Genomic DNA, 15,928 nt, shown 5'->3' on the forward strand with positions numbered 1-15,928 from the left:
ACGATGGTAGCCAAGGCTGAAATGGTAGCAGCGAAGTTGGTAAAATGTGTGTGAATTCAAGATATAGTCTGAAAGTAGAGCCGTGAGATTTGCACAGTTTTTATCACCCAGAGTTAGTCTCTCACTGGGGGACGGATGGAATACAAGTGTTTGCTCTACTCTTATGTAATTTTTAACTTAAACATAGCTCAAACTAGTGTCAGATTCTACAACTGCCTTCAGAGAGAAAGCCATCTGTATCGTATTGTAGAAACTTTGCATTGAAAATAACTTTTAAAAACCTGATTAATATTATTTTATACTGTATTTTTATTTTACATTATTATATAAAATATATATTATTTGATGACTAATTTTATTATACTAATTCAACCTTCTGTTTGCCTGGCTGAATCTACCTAAGTAGGAATGTTTAACCAGCTGAAAAAACTGCTTTCAATTTCTTTAGAAGCATTCACATAAAAACTGTTATACTAATCATCAACTCACTAAATCAATAAAGCAGATCCTGAAGTACAGCCTCCCTATTTAACAATATTTTCCTAGTCTTAGTAGAAGTATGATGGAATGGTATAACTTTAAAACCAACATTTACAACCAGGATCATTTACTTCAGTGGTTTGAAAGCTACAGTGCCAAGGGTCTGTATTACCAAGGGTCTGTGAAATCATCAATGAAAGTCCACAGAAGTGGTTTAAAAAACATATGGAAGGGGCTTCCCTGGTGGTGCAGTGGTTGAGAATCCGCCTGCCGAGGCAGGGGACACGGGTTCGTGCCCCGGTCTGGGAAGATCCCACATGCCGCAGAGCGGCTGGGCCCGTGAGCCATGGCCGCTGAGCCTGCGCGTCCGGAGCCTGTGCTCCGCAACGGGAGAGGCCCCAACAGTGAGAGGCCCACATACCGCAAAAAAATAAAATAAAATAAAATAAATAAAAATGGGAAAGTAATTATTCAATATTTGTATATGTAATTTAGTATACAACTTTTCAAACTATATGGTCCATAAAGGAAATCTAGAAAACAAAACAGGTTCTTAGAGAAGAAGCCGGTAAACTTCATACACGGCAACTGAGGTCTAGAAAGGATGACTCATTAGTCCATGTTATACATATAGCTAGTGGCAAAGCCAGGACCAGTGTTACACTACTAAGTCCTGTCCAATGGCCACTTGGTTACCCTGATGCATCCCTGCAAACTAAAATATGCTCATAGCAGGTAAGAGTTGTCTTATTCAACTTTTTAATACATAGGTACCTAGCACAACACCTTGCAAATAGCAGAACAACTCAATAAGTGTCTGATAGGTGAAATGCATTTATTTTAAGTGATTATATAATTCAGGTAGTTCATTAATTCAGACTTTTCTCTCCAAATTATTCTGAACTAATTAGGGCTTACGCTACCAGCATTAACTAAAGCAATAAATTAAGTCCAATGGAATTATAATAAGGGTTGGCTTTTGGCTGAAATTTCATCAAATATCCAAGACATTTGCAGAATTATATATAAGAAAAGCAAAATCCTAGAGAAATGGAGCAAAGAAAGATCTTGAGAAATCTGCCTATGTATAAGAAAATGTATCTTGAGGAGAAGAGAAGTATAGACTAGCTATAGATAATAAACAAAATGACCACATCTAACTAACTACTAAATGCTTTCTAGAATGGTGTTCTTTTTCAGTGAGGGTATAAAATTAATTCAATAGGTTATGACCAGCATTTTTTTTTTAGTGAAATAGAAGAGACTATAAAATATGAGGTACTAAAAGAGTACTGTTTCACAAAACTTGTTACAGTGATTTACATACAAATATAGTTTGTACTAAGTCATAAAATATTTCCTACTCTGGACAGCTATCAAAACTTTGAAAGCCTCAAGCTATTATATATAGGATGGATAAACAAGTTCCTACTGTACAGCACAGGGAACTGCACTCAATATCCTGTGAAAACCATAATGAAAAAGAATATGAAAAAGATTATGTATATACATATATGTATAACTGAATCATTTTGCTGTACAGAAGAAACTAATACAACATTGTAAATCAACTATACTTTAATACAATTTTAAAAATATATATATATATAAACTTTGAAAGCCTCTGTTGCAGAAAATAAAATTTGAACTTACCATTTTTTTGGCATGTTCTTCACACAGAGGTGTCTGGTGTGTAATGTCAAAAACGGGCACAGAGCACTGCTGTCCATCTGCAAACTTGGCCGTGCAACTTGAGAAGAGTTGCTGAGAGCGGTTCAAGAGGATATCTGGGGTTTTTTTAAGTTAGGAATAAAATACACTGAAACCACTTAATTTTTCGAGTTCTACATAAAATTTGTTTCTTCCCTAACTTGTGCTTAGTAAGTATAAATTTTATTATCTATAAAAGCTAAAGAACCAACCCAACTGCTAATAATAGAAAAATGATAATAGTTGAGCTTATCATCTTTATTTTTCAGAATATACTTCTGAAGGAGTCTATTTTGCTAATGAGCTTCTAACATGAGTCTCCCATTGTGATTTATGGTCATTGTGATTTGTTATTTGGAGAAGCAGGGTCATTTCCTTCCTAACACACTGACTCCTAAAAGTTCCACTATGATGATTAAAAACAAACAAACAAAAAACTTTCTTTTAAGGAAAATTTCTGCCTAAGATACTCATTAAGAATAAATATTTAAAGATATAATTACAAAAACTTGACTATCCAAATCTGAATTTTTCATTTCACACCTCCAACACCAAACTCAAACTTATAACTTATGAAAAATTACTTTTAAATCAAAACTGTACTGTTAAAATTGGAACATCAGCTTTTTATTATCATCATTTTTAAGCAGCTATACTTTTAGCCAGCCACTAACTACATTTCCATAGATTTACTTTTTATCTATTAAGGAAATACCTTTCATTTTTCCTTTATGCTTTTACGGTTACGGCTATTTATAAAGCCTTTACTGCATAGAAACTACTGCTGAAAAAGCTGTGAAAATGCACCACCAAGAACAGAAAGGAAGGCAAAAATCAGATAGATAGCAAAGAAAAGTAACTACAACTATATAAATTTTTTAAATGCTACTCAACTTCAAAAAGTGAAAGTAATAAGATTTCATAACCAGTCTGAAGCTCCTTAAACATAGGTTTTCCTCAACTATATCCTGTCTTAAGATATCTTCTTTCCTAGTCAGTGATGTTTGTTATCTTTCATCTCAAATCAGCACCACATTTGATAAAAACAGCAAATTAATCCCATAGCAAAAAGTATACTGTAAAACTGCATAACTTTCTTGGAAGACTAAAAACAGTTTTTGAGTAATGGGATTTGACTTTCCCATCAATGAGTGTCATGGTTGCCTCGTACAAACTACCTAGAACCACTGGAAGGACCAGAATCCTATCAACAAAATTTATTTAAGTGACAGCCACTGGAAAAACCTACTACTTGCTGTCAACTTTGCTCATTTTGATACGATTCTTGAAGACAGAGTCACAATGATATAAGGAGAAAAAAACTATTCAGAGGACACCAAGAAAATCAGAAGTAATATAAAAATTATTTTCAATTATTACAGTTATGATTTCAAAAGCCATTCATCACTTGGCCTGAGAATGAAATATATCACCCCAATGAATTAGTACTTTTCAATGCACACTTGATTTAGTTAAGAGGATACGTTGGAAACAATGTCTGGTGAATGGAAGGGCTTTGTTGGTGCACTGTTCACCCTTCAGGGTCCCACTGCATGCTGCTGGCTCCACCTCCTTCAACTTGGTCTGGCTTATGCTAAGGAAAAAAAAACACAAAACTGATTTTTTAAAATGGTTTAAGAATCCAGGGCAATTATTTAAATAATGTTACTACTCTGTTAACACCCACATTTTTAACTACCTACATTCATTATTTAAACGCAAATATGGGGGCTTCCCTGGTGGCACAGTGGTTATGAATCCGCCTGCCAATGCAGGGGACACGGGTTCGAGCCCTGGTCTGGGAAGATCCCACGTGCTGCAGAGCAACTAAGCCCGTGCGCCACAACTACTGAGCCTGCGCTCTAGAGCCTGCGAGCCACACTACTGAAGCCCGTGCGCCTAGAGCCCGTGCTCCGCAACAAGAGAAGCCACCGCAGTGAGAAGCCTGCGCACCGCAAAGAGTAGCCCCCACTTGACGCAACTAGAAAAAGCCCACATGCAGCAACGAAGATCCAACACAGCCATAAATAAATAAATAAATTTTTAAAAATGCAAATATGAATTACAATGACCAGTTCCAATACTTCTCCAACCTACTGACAAAACAAATATTACGTTATAATTGGTCTCAGCTATGTCTATCTGTTTTGGGGTTATTTTGCTCTTTTAAGTGATATTTTGGTTCCTTTTACTTTCCAAAGAGGCAGTAGAGAATAGTGATGAAGATCATGAAACTGGATCAGACAGACCTGGTTCTGAATCTCCGCTCTACCTCTTATTAGCTCTGTGACCTTGGGCAAGTTACTTAGCCTTGCTTAAGCCTCAACTTCCTCATCTGTAAAGTGGAGATAAGAGTACTTCTAGTCAACAGGCAAGCACCAAAAGACATAACACACCTACAACACTTACCACATACAGTATATAGTATGGTGCATAGGTAGTAAAGAGTCAATGGTTGTTAGTCACCACTATCAGCATCATTTTTTTTTCAGTTTATTTTTTTAAACATCTTTACTGCAGTATAACTCTTTTACAATGGTGTGTTAGTTTCTGCTGTACAACAAAGTGAATCAGCTATACATATACATACATCCCCATATCTCCTCCCTCTTGCGTCTCCCTCCCACCCTCCCTATCCCACCCCTCTAGGTGGTCACAAAGCACCGAGCTGATCTCCCTGTGCTATGTGACTGCTTCCCACTAGCTATCTATCTTACATTTGATAGTGTATATATGTCAATGCTACTCTTTCACTTCATCCCACTTTACCCTTCCCCCTCCTCGTGTCCTCAAGTCCATTCTTTACGTCCGCGTCTTTATTCCTATCCTGCCTCATCAAGCTGCTAAAAAATACATCTGCAGAAAACTTAACCTAATACATGAGGAATGGGATGTAGAACAGAAAGCTACGCAGTGAAGAATCTCCTTTCCACCCTCATCTTGATTTGCTAGTTCCCCCTCGCTCTATAATAAGTATTCATTTTATTAGTCTGTGATCTTTCCATAGTTTTATACAAACATAAAAAAAATTTAAAAATAAACTATTTAAATTCTTGAAAGTATCAATATAAAAACTATGCTATTAAAAAAAAAAAAAAAAAAAAAACTATGCTATTTATGTAATTCTATAAAGCGTCACAAACTATTAGGCCTTTGCACATGCCTGAGTATGGAAAAAGAATCTACTTAATGCACTGAGTCACAAGTCAGGCATCAAAAATAAAGAAATATTCTGAATTGTTTGTTTCCAATATCTTTCTAAGGATTTACACTAATTAGAGAAGGTCATATAGAATAAGTTACATATGAACTTATTACATAAAATCTAAATAAAAGAATATTTTCATTATAATTTTAACTTTCATATAAACAGTAAATGCAAATAGATGCTGCCAGGTGCTGCCATAGAAGTTGCTTTAATTAAGAGTTCTGCAAGATTTGTCAGATGACAAGAGTGAGGAACTAGGTCATTAAGTCCTGTAAAAAGAATACACATTTTCAAAAAAAAAAAGAAGTTTTACTATTTTGGCAGCTAAGCCTAATTTCTCTTGGTCTAGATTTAAATAGAAGGTACCTCTCTATTTTGAATGGATAGTTTTCATTCAACAGTTTAATAATTTGCTCAGCCAGCTACCAGGCCTAGTGTTACAACACAACCCTCACTTTCTTTACCCTAAACTTCAAAGTAAACCATTGGTTTCATTTTTAAAAATCACCATTATGTTCCAATTCACCAATCTTTCTCTTAAAATAAACCCAAAGTCAGAATTTCAATATCCCCATGGATAATTAAGGTAAAAATGCCTGCTGTGATGTTAGATATATTTTATTATCCAAATAATCCCAACAAAACAAAGGTTTTGATGTTGTTAATATGAAAATATCTATGACAGGCTTCCCATTTGAATGCTCTACTGGATACCCCATTAAAAAGGAAGTTTTCACACAACCAACACTATCTCTCTGCAGGATTGTGGGTTACAAGATACTGCGATTTGGGTTTACATACTTTATTTCAATGGCTTGTTCCACATATTCACCAATAAATATGACAAAGTTATTATATAAAGAACATTTTAATGTTGTTCAGTTTATATCTAAACTATATTTAAAGAATACCTATTAGAAGGTAGTCACTATAGTTTTAATTTCTAAAATACTTAGTGACTTCCCTGGTGGCGCAGTGGTTAAGAATCTGCCTGCCAATGCAGGGGACTTGGGTACGATCCCTGGTCTGGGAAGATCCCACATGCCGCAGAACAACTAAGCCCGTGTGCCACAACTACTGAGCCTGCGCTCTAGAGCCCGCAGCCACAACTACTGAGCCGGCATGCTGCGACTACTGAAGCCTGTGTGTCTAGAGCCCGTGTTCCTCAACGAGAGAAGCCACAGCAATATGAAGCCCACACACAACAACGAAGAGTAGCCCCCACTCCCCGAAACTAGAGAAAGCCTGCGCACAGCAACGTAGCGAAAAAAATCAATAAATTTATACATAAATAAATAAATAAAATATTTAACAGTGGGACTTCCTTGGTGGTCCAGTGGTTAAGACTCCACGCTTCCAACTGCAGGGGGCGCGGGTTCGATCCCTGGTCAGGGAACTAAGATCCTGCATGCCATGCAGCACAGCCAAAAATTTTTTAAAGAAATAAAATTTTAAAAATTTTTAAATAAATAAAATAAAATAAAATAAATAAAATATTTAACAGCAACCCTTTAAATGTCTTTTGTAGAACTAGGTCTTTGAGAACAAAAAATATTAAACACAGAGGACATTATTCAACTGACAGCTGATTTCTGCAAACCTAAAATATATGTAATGTAAAGCAGTTATTAATCACCAAGGAATGATTATGGCACACTGTCATATGATTATCAGAGATGCACTGAGCAATAAACTTTCTACTAATCATGGCAGACATAACCAAACGACATCACATAAATCTGAGAACTATAATCAAGTTCATCTTGGTGTTTGTTTTGTAATACTTAGTTACCATGAAATTTTCTTAAAAACATCACTAAGGGTGGTTTGGGAGATGTTCTGAAAAGGAAGCAGTCGATTCTGCCAGTTAAAAATCATAGGTAAATACAGTTTCCACACAAATAGCAAATTGTCCCAAGCTCACAGTATAGTCTCTTTCATCTTTGACAGGGTCATAATAATATACGAGACCCGATATATACAATGGTCTACATCTAGATGGTTTCATGCTGGACAAAACTCAAATTTCTACTGAAATTATACTCTTGAAAGCATTATATAATATAAATGTTAGATACCATTATTTTAAAACCTATGTCAAACTGAGTGAGTTCTTTCAATAAACAGAGAATAGACCTTCACTTGTTCAATTCTATTCATTCATTCATCAACACTGGAGATTAGAAACAAAATATACATTGTTCCTGCCCTCATAGAAACCACTGTCTAGCATGACACACAGACATTAATGTAAGTATAAATTCTACAATGAAGCAGAGTACAGAGCACAACAGCATATATATCAGGGGGACCCAACACAGTCAGTGGAATCTGGGAATGTTTCTCTGAGAAAGGCAAGTCTCTGAGTAAGTAAGAAGTAAGCTAAGAAGTATAGCTGTTCTGGGCTTCCCTGGTGGCGCAGTGGTTGAGAGTCCGCCTGCCGATGCAGGGGACACGGGTTCGTGCCCCGGTCCGGGACGATCCCACATGCCGCGAAGCGGCTGGGCCCGCGAACCATGGCCGCTGAGCCTGCGCGTCTGGAGCTTGTGCTCCGCAACAGGAGAGGCCACAACTGTGAGAGGCCCGCGTTCCGCAAATAAAAAAATAAAAACAAAGATGTTCTACGACAAGACACTACCTCCATTACAGGGGGCTGGGAGCTCTTAAGAGTGAGAGGAGCTTTTTTCCTCTCGGCTGCCGACATGCCATCCAGACTAAGGAAGACCCGGAAACTTAGGGGCCACGTGAGCCACGGCCATGGCCGCATCAGCAAACACCGGAAGCACCCGGGAGGCCGCGGTAATGCTGGTCGCATGCATCACCACAGGATCAACTTCGACAAACATCAACCAAGATACTTTGGGAAAGTTGGTATGAGGCATTACCACTTAAAGAGGAACCAGAGCTTCTGCCCAACTGTCAACCTTGATAAATTGTGGACCTTGGTCAGTGAGCAGACACAGGTAAATGCTGCCAAGAACAAGACTGGAGCTGCTCCTATCATTGACGTGGTGCGATTGGGTTACTACAAAGTTCTGGGGAAGGGAAAGCTCCCGAAGCAGCCTGTCATCGTGAAGGCCAAATTCTTCAGCAGAAGAGCTGAGGAGAAGATTAAGGGTGTCGGTGAGGCTTGTGTCCTGGTAGCTTGAAGCCACGTGGTGGGAGATTCATTAAATGATGACAAATGCTTTTCAGAAAAAAAAAAAGAGGGGAAATACTGCAGGCTGCAGCCACTATGGAGGTATATTAGATAAACATATACAGTTTCAAACAACTTAAATATGCCAAGAAGCAGAAAAATCTTAAGGCCATAGTATTTTTTGAGATACCCAACTGAAAAATAGGTTATTTTTTTTTACAGCAAATATAATGAAAACCAAAATACGCACAATGAAAATGAAATTTCAAAAATTATACAGCTATGTAAGGAATATGATCAATAGCTACAAAGCAAAGGTTGATTTTTAGTTTTCTGCTTGTTTTTTTTTTTTTTTTTGTGGTACGCGGGCCTCTCACTGTTGTGGCCTCTCCCATTGTGGAGCACAGGCTCCGGACGAGCAGGCTCAGCGGCCATGGCTCACGGGCCCAGCCGCTCCGCGGCATGTGGGATCTTCCCGGACCGGGGCACAAACCCGCGTCTCCTGCATCGGCAGGAGGATTCTCAACCACTGCGCCACCAGGGAAGCCCCTTTCTGCTTGTTTTAAACCCTTTTTTCCTCAAATGATTCATGCATCACTATAGAAAAATTAAAATACACAGACTACAATTTTTTTTTAACTTTATCAATAATCCCATCATCTAGAGATAACCACTGGTAATACTTAGGTATATAAACCCCGAAATGTTTTATCTATATATGTTTATTTGCGCGTGTGCACACGCGCACACACATAGAAAAAGACTAGAAGGGGACAGAATCAAAATGTTCACAGTGCTTGGTCTGTTTCGGGAATGGTGATATTATGGTGATTTTCTGCCTTTTTCTATATTTTTCAAATTTTCACAATAAGCAAGTATCTTCATTATAAACTGAAGGGATTTCCCCCCCCAAAGAAATCCAATGTAATAAAACATTTTGAATACATGATATATGGGATTATGTACATATTAACAGAAAATACAATGGAAAGAAAATTTTAAAATAATATAAGTAAAAAACATACAATACCACTTTTGTGGTTTAAAAAAAAAACCTAAATATTACTTTTAAGTAACACAAAATTTCTAAGCATTGTCCTTTTTTAAAGACGGTAACATTCTCAAATCCTCTACTGAATAAATTCTAATCAAACTCCAGCAAAATTATAGTAATACTTAAATTTTACTGTCACCTCATGGTAGGATTATTTTGCCATCACAGAACTTTGAGCAACAAAACCAAAATACAATGCTTAAATATTTCAAGATAATATGCCCACCACTCATTGTGTCTCAACTATCCTCTCAAAAGTTAGAGAAAACAGACTGAGATGAGTTCTTAGAAAGAGGTGGTAATGTGAGGCTCTGACCTGGTCCGACTGCATGCAGCTCTCTGTAGCTCCTGGATCAACTGGCCAGTACATTCTGGCTCTCTACTGGCTGCCTGCAGCAAAGCTTTCCTAAACGTGTGCCGGCATTTCTTTTGACGAGATTCTGCCCGCTCCAGGCGGCAGAGGTGCTTGTATTTCTGCTGAAAGTAAGTGCAAAGTTGGGTCACCCTGGAGCTCCTACTCTCTGTATCATCATCATCCGACCTAGAGAGTGCAGGGAGAGAAGCAGAAAACTTGATTACATGTTAGGCTCATTTTAAAAAGGGGAAAAGCAGATGAGGAAGGGGGGGGCTGGATGCACAGGGCTGAAACTTGTGGCATGTGAGCACACATTTAACAAAATTAGAGGAAGAGAATTTCAGTAGAGCAGCTGAAAATAAGTACAGTGTTTTAACAATAAGTGAGCAGTAGAGACAATCCCATGCTTTAAGAAGCTTAACCTCCTTAGCTTGTCATAATTAGACACTCAATGCATCAGTGTCTTCCAAATTTTATGTGACTAGGGATTTGGGGGAAGAAAATAATTTCTTTACCTCTACTTAATAAAAAGTCTGAGTAAATGACACGACGGTTATGAGGAAACACTCAGCATAATTTCATAAAAGATAGGTCATACCAGAAATAGAGCAGTGACTTCCAATGGAGCAGTGAATACTATCTAAGAGCTGCTCTTTCAGATATACTGGTTTTTGACTACCCTTTTTTTTGCTAAGCACTTAAAAGAATTTTGATTATAGGGATCACAATCATTCTACAGTATTTTTTTAAACTACAGGAGATATCCTAAACAACATTTCATATAACAGGGAATTACATAGAGGCTTTTCTATCATTACGCCAATGTTGACTGATTGGTGGCCCCTGCCGGAGCACCACACTGGAAAGGATGCTGAGGGCACGTTTAGGCTCAACAAGAAAGAGCTGTGGTTAGTCAGCAATGTCTACCGCCAGGGAGGTTAAAAAGGTCACCTTTCTATAGCATAAATGTGATCTCATTTTTTTTTTTTTACTGTTAGGAATAATGCACACAAGACTTGAAAACTGACCTGTGTTATTTTACCTTCCTTCTCTTATATCATAACATAAACAAACAGCACACATATGACACTACAGACGATATATTATCTTACTAATATTCTGTAAATCCTTTCTTGGTTTCTCTTCTTGAGTGGTATTACCTGTTTTTTCTTCAGAATAGCCCATAACAGGCTACTCTGTAAACTTCTGTTTAGTACATGTCTTAAGAGTCATGTTCTCTTCAGTATAGTTTCTACTACAGATACACCAATTGAAGGATCTCACTTCAACCTTTTCACCTATTAGACATTCAACATTTACTCTATGTCTATCATGCTTTGTGAAAAAGCTAGGAGCTTTATAAAATTTCAGTTTCCCAAGACCTACCCTAGATCTACTGAACCAGGATTTCCATGGGATGGGACGCAGGAATCTCTATTTTAATTGTTCCCCAAAGTCCCACAGCAGGTCTCCATTTGGGAATTGTAGTAGAGCCAGTACATGCTGTTAGTATCTTTAATGTGAGGTAGAGAACAAGAAACATAGGAGAGGTACAGATAAAATGCTTTTAAAGTTCACTAGAAAGACTGCTGGATGAAAGGCTTTTTGTAGAGGAGATGACAACAGAACTGAACCTTGAAGAAAGGGTAGAATTTGAAGATGAGTAAAGAAAGGTACCTCACAAGGATAAAGCAATATAAGCCAAGATACAGAGGACAGGATGGGCAACAGCAAGGACTGAGTAGCTTGGTTTGGCTAAGGCGTGGGGAATGCAGGGGAGTGCTGGTGGGTTAGGCGGACTTTCTAAAGCTAAAGGCCAGATTAAACAGTTCAACCTTTATTCCATAGGCAATGAAGAACCTTGTAGATTATTAAGAAAATGGCTAACAATAACAGAGCTATGAATGAGAAAGATTACTCTGTCAGCAGACATAAATGGAGGAAGAGACAGAAGAAGAGAACAGTGAGGAAATTATGATAAAATTCCAGGTAAGAAATAACAAGGACCCTACACCAGGGGGGCAGCAGCAGGACTGGAGAATATGAGAGGTAATCTGCATGTATAAGAGACTCGGGACTTCTCCGGTGGTCCGGTGGTTAAGAATCTGCCTTCCAATGCAGGGGACGCGGGTTCGATCCCTGGTCTCAGATGCTGTGGGGCAACTAAGCCCGTGCGTCACAACTACTGAGCCAGCGTGTTCTGGACCCCACGTGCTCCGGAACCCTCATGATGCAACTAGAGAAGTCCACGCGCTACAACAAAAGATCCCATGTGCCGCAATGGAGATTCCGTGTGCCACAATGAAGACCCGAAGCAACCAAATAATTAAAAAAAGAAAAAAGAGGGAGACAGACTTTGTCAACTGGGCAAGGAAGATGGAAGGGACAATAATCACCCAGCTGTTTCCATTGGCAAAGAGCAGGAAACAGGAGCAAGAGCAGATTTGGGGTAGGAAATAAATTCCATTTTAGACCTAGGTAATTTAAAGTACAGATGAGGGGCTTCCCTGGTGGCGCAGAGGTTAAGAATCCGCCTGCCAATGCAGGGGACACGGGTTTGAGCCCTGGTCTGGGAAGATCCCACATGCCGCGGAGCAACTAAGCCCGTGCACCACAACTACTGAGCCTGCGCTCTAGAGCCCGCAAGCCACAACTACTGAGCCCGTGCGCCACAACTACTTAGCCTGCACGCCTAGAGCCCGTGCTCCGCAACGAGGGAAGCCACCGCAATGAGAAACCCGCGCACCACAAAGAAGAGTAGCCCCCACTTGCTGCAACTAGAGAAACCCTGGGCAGAGCAACAAAGACCCAACGCGGCCATAAATAAATTTATTTTTTTTAAAAAGTACAGATGAGGCAACAAAGGGAGTGGTGGAAAAACAGTTGGAAATTATAAACTTGGCACGTTTAGAGAAGAGATACAGATTTCGGAGTCAACGGCTAACAACTGGGAGTGACTAAAAGTAAAAGGCCACGGAGATAATAGAAAGAACACAACACATAAGGGCCATTATCACAAAAGAATTTGGTGACTGGGTATGAAGGATAAGAAAGTCAATAATTACTTGGAATCTGTATAATAAAGAGAATGGAAGCGCCATAACAGAAAGATGAAAGAAGAGAAACAGTAAGTCTTAAAGGGAAAATAAAGCTAGGGTGGAAAAGCAACTGCCAACATTGTTATTTAAAAAGCCTCTTATTACTGCAGAGAAAGTGGACTAGATGAGTGTTTCGCAAGTTAACCATGGAAAGATGCACCTGGATGTTGCATGTTACCTCATGATAAAAGTTTTCAAAGCTTATTCATAACTTCCAAAATTATCTTGTTGTGGTCCAGTAACAAGCAGTTTGCAGACTAGCACAGATCCACAGACCATCCTTGGCACTGTCCTAAACTAGAAGATCTTCAAGATGCCTCCCACTTCTAAGATGCTAGACATTAATATTTCAAATCTGGTTGCTGAGGAAGAGTAGCAAATTAGGAAGAGAAAAGCCAGTTCCCATAATATACCAGCAGTGACAAGGGCTGGTACCTACAGCATTTCTCTATATGTGTTAAGTTTCTTTCTTTCTTTAACTTTTCTCATCTGGGTGAAATGGAGACATAGCTGGCTCACCTAACTCCTATGGTCAAGAGAAAGAAATGATACATGTGAAATCACAATATAAGTACAGGTATTATTATTAAGATGCTACTAATAGCTCCAAATACAGAGCAGTAAATTCCAAACCTGATTTCATAAAACTTCAGGCTTGTCTGTAATCTCAAGGCATGACATGAAATTTTCCAAATAAAAGTCACTTTATTTTACTTTATTAAAACAACAAAAGAGCAAAAACTTCCCACAAAGAAAAGATTCATGACCAGACAGCTTCACTGGTGACTTATACAAAATGTTTAAAGAATTAGGGGACTTCCCTGGTGGTCCAGTGGTTAAGACTCCAAGCTTCCACTGCAGGGGGCATGGGTTCAATCCCTGGTCGGGGAGCTAAGATCCCACATGCCACACATATAAATAAATAAATATTAAGAAAAGAAGGCGGGCTTCCCTGGTGGCGCAGTGGTTGAGAGTCCGCCTGCCGATGCAGGGGACACGGGTTCGTGCCCCGGGCCGGGAAGATCCCACATGCCGCGGAGCGGCTGGGCCCGTGAGCCATGGCCGCTGGGCCTGCGCGTCCGGAGCCTGCGCTCCACAACCGGAGAGGCCACAAGTGAGAGGCCCGCGTACCGCAAAAAAAAAAAAGAAAAGAAGGCATAGTCAGAGCTGAGGAAAAGAAATAAGGTGTAGACAGTTACACCTCAATAAAAAATAAATTTTTTTAAATGACAGCAAAATAAAAACTTTTTCAGACTTTCAAAAGCTGAAAGAATTTATCACTGGAACACCTGCACTACAAGATATATTAAAGGAAACCTCTCTCATACAGAAGAAAATGACATCAGATGGCAATCTGGAACTACTCAAAGAATAAAGAGCTCTCTAGAAATTGTAAAAACATGGGGGATTATAACATAGGTAGAAGTAAAATGTATGACAACTATAGCACAAAGGATGGGAAAGGAGAAATGGAAGTACACTGTCATACATACGGTTCTTATACATGAAGTGGTATAACACTTAAAGATACACTCAGGCAATTAAGTATGTATACTGTAAACCCTAAAGCAACCACTATAAAAATAAAACAGAGGAATGCAGCTAATAAGCCAAGAAAGGAGATAAAATGAAATCATAAAAAATAATCAGGGCTTCCCTGGTGGCGCAGTGGTTGAGAGTCCGCCTGCCGATGCAGGGGACACGGGTTCGTGCCCCGGTCCGGGAAGATCCCACATGCCGCGGAGCGGCTGGGCCCGTGAGCCATGGCCGCTGAGCCTGCGCGTCCGGAGCCTGTGCTCCGCAATGCTAGAGGCCACAACAGTGAGAGGCCCGCGTACCGCCAAAAAACAAAAAGTAATAATAATAATAATCAAAAAAGAAAAATAAAGGAAAAAGGACAAGAATAGGACGAATAGAAAACAAACAAAAGATGTTAGACTTAAATCCAATAATATCAATAATCACATTAAATTTAAATGGTCTAAATACCCCAAATAAAAAGCAGCGATTGTCAGAATACATAAAAAAGCAAGACCTAACTATATGCAGCCAACAAGAAACCCACTTCAAATATAAAGACTAAAATAGGTTAAAAGTAAAAGGACTGAAAAAGACACCAAGCTAGCAGTAACCAAAAGAAAGCTGGAGTGGCTATACTAATATCACATAAAGTAAAATCTCAGAGCAAACACTATGACTGGGATAAAGAGCATCATTTTAGAAAAATAAAAGGATCACTTCATCAAGAGAACAGAACAATCTTAAATGTTTATGTATCAAATAACAGAACTACAAAATGTGTGAAGTAAAAAGTGAAGGAACTCATACAAATCAATAGCAAAAAGGCAAAAAATCCAATTTTGCAAAAGAAGACATACAGATGGCTAATAGGTATATAAAAAGATGCTCACCATACGTAATCATCATTAAAATGCAAATCAAAACCACAATATCACCTCACACCTGTTGGAATGGCTACTACCAAAGAGAAATGACAAGTGTTGGTGAGGAGGTGGAGAAAAGGATATCCTTGTACACTGTTGGTGGGAATGTAAATTGGAGCAGTCACAAGGGGAAACAGTATGGAGGGTCCTCAAAAAATTAAAAATAGAACAGAATTACCATATGATCCAGCAATCTCACTTCTGGGTAAACATGACCAAAGGAAATGAAATCACTGTCTCAAAGAGATATCAGCACCCCCAGGTTCACTGCATCATTATTCACAATAGCTAAGATGTGGAAGCAACATAAGTGTCCACACACAGATGAATGGATAAAGAAATTGTATGATATGTATACAATGGAATATTATTCAGCCATAAAAAAAATGAAATGTTGCCATTCATGACATCATGGATGGACATCAAGGGCATTATGCTAA

At 38.7% G+C, this 15,928-nt stretch overlaps 2 protein-coding genes across 5 annotated transcripts in view; one reads left to right on the forward strand and one right to left on the reverse strand.

Moving 5' to 3' along the window:
- Nucleotides 1-15,928, reverse strand: part of INO80D (INO80 complex subunit D) — a 70,193-nt gene that overhangs the window by 17,238 nt on the left and 37,027 nt on the right. For all 4 annotated transcript variants that reach the window (XM_067026653.1, XM_059054037.2, XM_059054039.2 and 1 more), the window contains 3 exons: nt 9,908-10,132; nt 3,675-3,784; nt 2,134-2,267 (listed from right to left, as the gene is read on the reverse strand). In XM_067026653.1, coding sequence (XP_066882754.1) covers nt 2,134-2,267; nt 3,675-3,784; nt 9,908-10,132 — 469 coding nt within the window. The remainder of the gene's footprint in view (nt 1-2,133; nt 2,268-3,674; nt 3,785-9,907; nt 10,133-15,928) is intronic.
- Nucleotides 8,096-8,580, forward strand: LOC131750944 (large ribosomal subunit protein uL15-like). Its single transcript, XM_059054055.2, has one exon. The coding sequence runs from the start codon at nt 8,101-8,103 to the stop codon at nt 8,545-8,547; it is 447 nt and encodes a 148-aa protein (XP_058910038.1). The 5' UTR covers nt 8,096-8,100; the 3' UTR covers nt 8,548-8,580.

This window comes from Kogia breviceps, chromosome 2 (assembly GCF_026419965.1).
Source record: "Kogia breviceps isolate mKogBre1 chromosome 2, mKogBre1 haplotype 1, whole genome shotgun sequence".
NCBI lineage: Eukaryota > Metazoa > Chordata > Mammalia > Artiodactyla > Physeteridae > Kogia > Kogia breviceps.

What these genes read in the sequence shown, in the direction of transcription:
- LOC131750944 (XM_059054055.2), top strand. Translation starts at nt 8,101, where the DNA reads ATGCCATCCAGACTAAGGAAGACCCGGAAACTTAGGGGCCACGTGAGC.